This window comes from Gastrolobium bilobum, unplaced genomic scaffold (assembly GCF_033153095.1).
Source record: "Gastrolobium bilobum isolate Gb01-03AN ecotype WA unplaced genomic scaffold, APGP_CSIRO_Gbil_v1 utg6679, whole genome shotgun sequence".
Lineage (NCBI taxonomy): Eukaryota > Viridiplantae > Streptophyta > Magnoliopsida > Fabales > Fabaceae > Gastrolobium > Gastrolobium bilobum.
The window spans coordinates 48,796-52,951 of record NW_026897753.1 but is presented as its reverse complement, the minus strand read 5'-3'; the positions used below and the strand labels follow the sequence as shown (position 1 = coordinate 52,951).

General features: G+C 33.8%; 1 protein-coding gene across 2 annotated transcripts; it reads right to left on the bottom strand.

Moving 5' to 3' along the window:
- Positions 1-237: 237 nt before the first annotated feature.
- Positions 238-3,692, bottom strand: LOC133309894 (vacuolar protein sorting-associated protein 55 homolog). 2 transcript variants are annotated; one of them, XM_061510757.1, is made up of 6 exons: positions 3,597-3,677; positions 2,969-3,466; positions 2,820-2,871; positions 1,035-1,074; positions 873-957; positions 238-652 (listed from the first exon to the last, which is right to left on the bottom strand). In XM_061510757.1, exons 3-6 carry the CDS (start codon positions 2,850-2,852, stop codon positions 469-471), a joined length of 342 nt encoding a protein of 113 aa, XP_061366741.1. In that variant the 5' UTR covers positions 2,853-2,871; positions 2,969-3,466; positions 3,597-3,677; the 3' UTR covers positions 238-468. The 2 variants fall into 2 exon arrangements, with proteins under 2 accessions (XP_061366741.1, XP_061366740.1); XM_061510756.1 differs by having other exon boundaries at positions 2,969-3,692.
- Positions 3,693-4,156: the final 464 nt, after the last annotated feature.

Below are 4,156 nucleotides of genomic sequence, written 5' to 3'. Positions count from 1 at the left end.
AGTAGTTAAAAATTAAAAATCATATTTTCAGTTAATCTCTTGACACTGCACTTCTACTTAACGTTTCATTCACCTCTTTTATCATATAAATGAATATGACCTAAAAAGAGTAAGAATGGCCACAAAAATGAATGGTTTCACCACAAAGATGGGCGTCTGCATGTACATGAGCATTTGTGTGCGCATAAACGTATTATGTAGATTTTAGTGTAAGAGAATAACATCCAAGAACGACATTATGTTAAATCAGTGACTAAGTTATGTATACTCCACGACAGAAAATTATCAGAGATATCTTATTATAACAAAAAAGCAAACTGACGGAAAAGCAATTACTGGCAAAGCTTTACAAACGTATCATACATTTCTTTTCCCATGGTTGTCATAAGTTTCACTATTTGGTTTTCCTTTTTATGGGTAACTAACCCTAATGACTAGCAGGATGTCAGAATTTTGAGGAATTTGCTATCACCAATCATCATCAAGGCTCGCTTGATGGAAACACAACACAGTGCAGATAAATATGAAGAATGATACAAGCTCAATGAGCATCGCTCCAGTCTCAATCATATGGGCGTGCTTAAGGATTATCGGAATGGCTATGCTCCCTACGGCTGATGCTCCAGTCAAAAATTTTGCAGCATCTATCCAACTGTAACATAATATCAGATATTATATTTACTGTTATAAACAAATTAGTCTTTAAGAAATTTGTCCCCGAACTCGAATTGAATTGAAAAGGTCATATAAAGGAGGTAAATACCCATTGCATAAAACAGAATAGCAGATAACCCAAAAGCTAATCGCATGGAAAATGTAAGTATATAAAACCAGAGAACTTTTTTGAGCTCTAAACTACAACAGATACTTACCCACCACCATCACGGCTCATCAGAAATTGAGTGGACCCACCTCCAAAGAATAAGCAAGGCATAGGTACCAACACATACATGAGAGCTGCAGGTGCAATGTTCTGACCATTAAAAATTTCCAACTAATAAACAAGACTTCCAGCTTAAAACACTTTAACTCACCTGATAACATGGGCCACCAATTGTTGTATATAGCGCAAGCCTGCCACAGCAAATAGAAAGCAAATGGAATACACTTTTACACTTGAAAGTAAATGTGCATTCAACAGATCACATAAGAGTCATATGTGCTGCTATAGCATTCCATAATGAATATTTCAATTAGATCATGTATCAACCGTATCATAAAAAAATAGCAAAAGACACAAAGCCCTATTTTAATATATCTTCATCTTTTTTTCTGTTCAACCCAAATACGGTTCATAGAATATAGGCTGGCCCATTCCCATACCATAAAATCTGACCCCACCTACTCCCAATTGGTTTTGAGCATGACCTGAGACCTACAAGTTTGAGTACTCAGCTCAAAAATTAATTCCAATAGTGTTTCTAAAATCTATCTACACAAATTATGCCGAATTGCTAAGGCAAAAACATGTTCTCCTCTTCTGGCTATAAAGAACTAATTCAACCCAAAACCTTAAGGTGTTGGGTGAGAGCCTTTTTAATGGTTTATATTATTCTCTAACGCATCCCCTCACGCAAGAGCCTTTTGGGCTTGAAGCGTGGATATTGCACAGGCCCAATTTTTTATTTACCTTATGCTTATTTAATTCCACTAGAAAGTGGGGGAAGGTAAGGATCGAAATCGTGAACTTGTGGTCATTGAAGCTCTAATATCATATAAAGAACCAATTCAATTCAACCCAAAACCTTAAGGTGTTGGATGAGGGCCTTGTTAATGGTTTATATTATTCTCTAACACGTGCAAATTTGATTATTATAAATCCAAGACATAATGCACAGAGGACCCACCAGTAGCAGTGGTTGAATTTAAAAAGTTGCAATATGTGATCATGGTCTTGCAAGACTCAAATAGTGCTATTTCCTGTAATATTTGTATGGCTAAATTTTTATCCTCTCCATTTCCTTTTCATCCTATATTCCTGAAAGCTATATTAAATTCTAGAAATTACAACCCTTCTTTGCCTCATCGAACATTCAAGCAATAGAGATTTTTCCCTCCACTTCCCACTCATTCCCTTCCCACCATTTTCCTTGATGAACTATTCTTTCATTCCCATCTAAATATTTCAAACATATATAGGCTTTAAATATTTCATTCCCATTTATTAATTGATTTATTTATTTATTTTTTTATTTTTTATTTTTTTTATTTTTTATTTTACTTTTTTTTCAACCGTTTTGTATCTTTCATGTGGGTTCATCTACCACCAACCCCAATTAATTTGGGATAAAGGTGTTGTTGATGTTGATGTTGATGTTGATAGGCTTTAAAGTCAAGTGTTTCTTTTTTCCGGCATCTTTAAGGATATAACAAAACTTGATTCTGAATAAAATCATGATTCATAATACAACTAAGAAATTTTCGGCAGGGTTGAACACACTGTATTTATGGCTCCCCTGAAATATTTTTCAGGAAGATAGTATGCTTTTACTGTTTCACTTGATGACCGTAATACATAGAATTCTCACCCAAGATTCAATACGAATTTGAACTGTTCGTGTGGTCAGAAAATTTATGTGATAGCTAGGAGATTACTTTTAAGGAAGTAGTTACAAACAGCAATGTGTCTCGATTTATTTCAAAAACAATCAAAATTAAAATTACATTAATCTAAAAACAAATATAATACTTCAAAGTAGAGTTGGTCAAACCTAACTTGGAGGAAACACAATTGCGAAAAAGAAGAAGCAAACAGACATTACTTAGTTTATTTCAAGCATTTAGGACCAGAACAATTAGTCTCATTGTGGAAAACATACCAGTATCTGTAGCAAAATGCTAGCCGAAAACATAAAAGCCAGCCCAGCAAGGCTGCACGTCCAGAAAAGAAAAATGTAAAGTTAATATCACTGATTTTGCTAGATAATCAACCATGAAACAAAGGTCGGAGAGTTTAGTTTCAACTTACACTGTAAAGTCAAGAACAGTCCCAGTCCACCGAGTTGTAACGTTACATACAAGAAAGAATCAGTACCATAATGAAGAATACATTGAGGAAACAAATTTAAAAAGAAAAAGATAAGCAAACATAAATCCTTAGTAGAAAAAGTGCAGCATGAATTTGGCCATTTATGTTCTTACTTCTTTGGATTTGTACTCAATATTGCAAAGGATGTGTCATCCGTGGTTTTACATGTATAACCCAAGTGTCTTTGACATGAGGAGAGCATAAATTCCCCAATTTTGTTTGAAAAAAACTTTCTTAGAATTGTATATTCCTCGAGCAATTTCGTTAATCTTCGCTTCTATTGGGCTTGGAAAGCAACTTAACAGAAAAGATCAGCCTGTCTCTCTAATACACTAACTAATCCCCCAAGTTTCCCATCAGAATTTTACGAAAACCCAATGGATTGCTATAGAAACTTACTGGTCACAAAACCCTAACCCAATTGTGAGGGAGATTCGGCTGTAGAGAAACAAGTTGCAACAATTGGTGATGGGAGTGAAAGTAATTGTGATCTAATTGGAGTAATAGAGAGGATCGCGGAAAGGAGAAACGATAGTTTGAGTATAAAGTTAAAATTGAGAGCGCATACCGTGTATTGTCATCGCCATGGGAGCTATCACTCTCGAGGGAACAAGGATTTAATTCAAACGAAAAAAAAGTGCAGAGCTGGGAGTTGCTCCGAATTTTAGCCTAACTTTTCTGTTTCTCCTTATGTATCAATATATGCCTTTAGAACAAAGCTTCTCTTCTCTTGTTATTTTTATTTTTGTTTTTATTTCTTTTCATGTCAGATTCTGTCTGATAAAAACTGGGTGCCTCGTAATTAATTAAAACATTCATAAGAGTTTTTTATGATCATATCCTATTATTTAATATTAAAATTAGGAGTATTGTTGGTATGGATTTGATGAATTTTGAAGCAAAAATTATATAATTTAATCTTTTCGTTTCATTATTTAATTATCTATTCAGTTTGATTTTTTTTCAAATCTGATCCAATCAAATCCAATTTTATTCGATTTCGACTTTCAATTTTTCGAAAAGTCAAAATTTCAGCCATACAAATCACTATTATATCAAAATGAAGTCATGTAGAATTACAAACTACTAAAAGATTTAAGTCTACAAACTAAAATAAGTCTTAAAGCT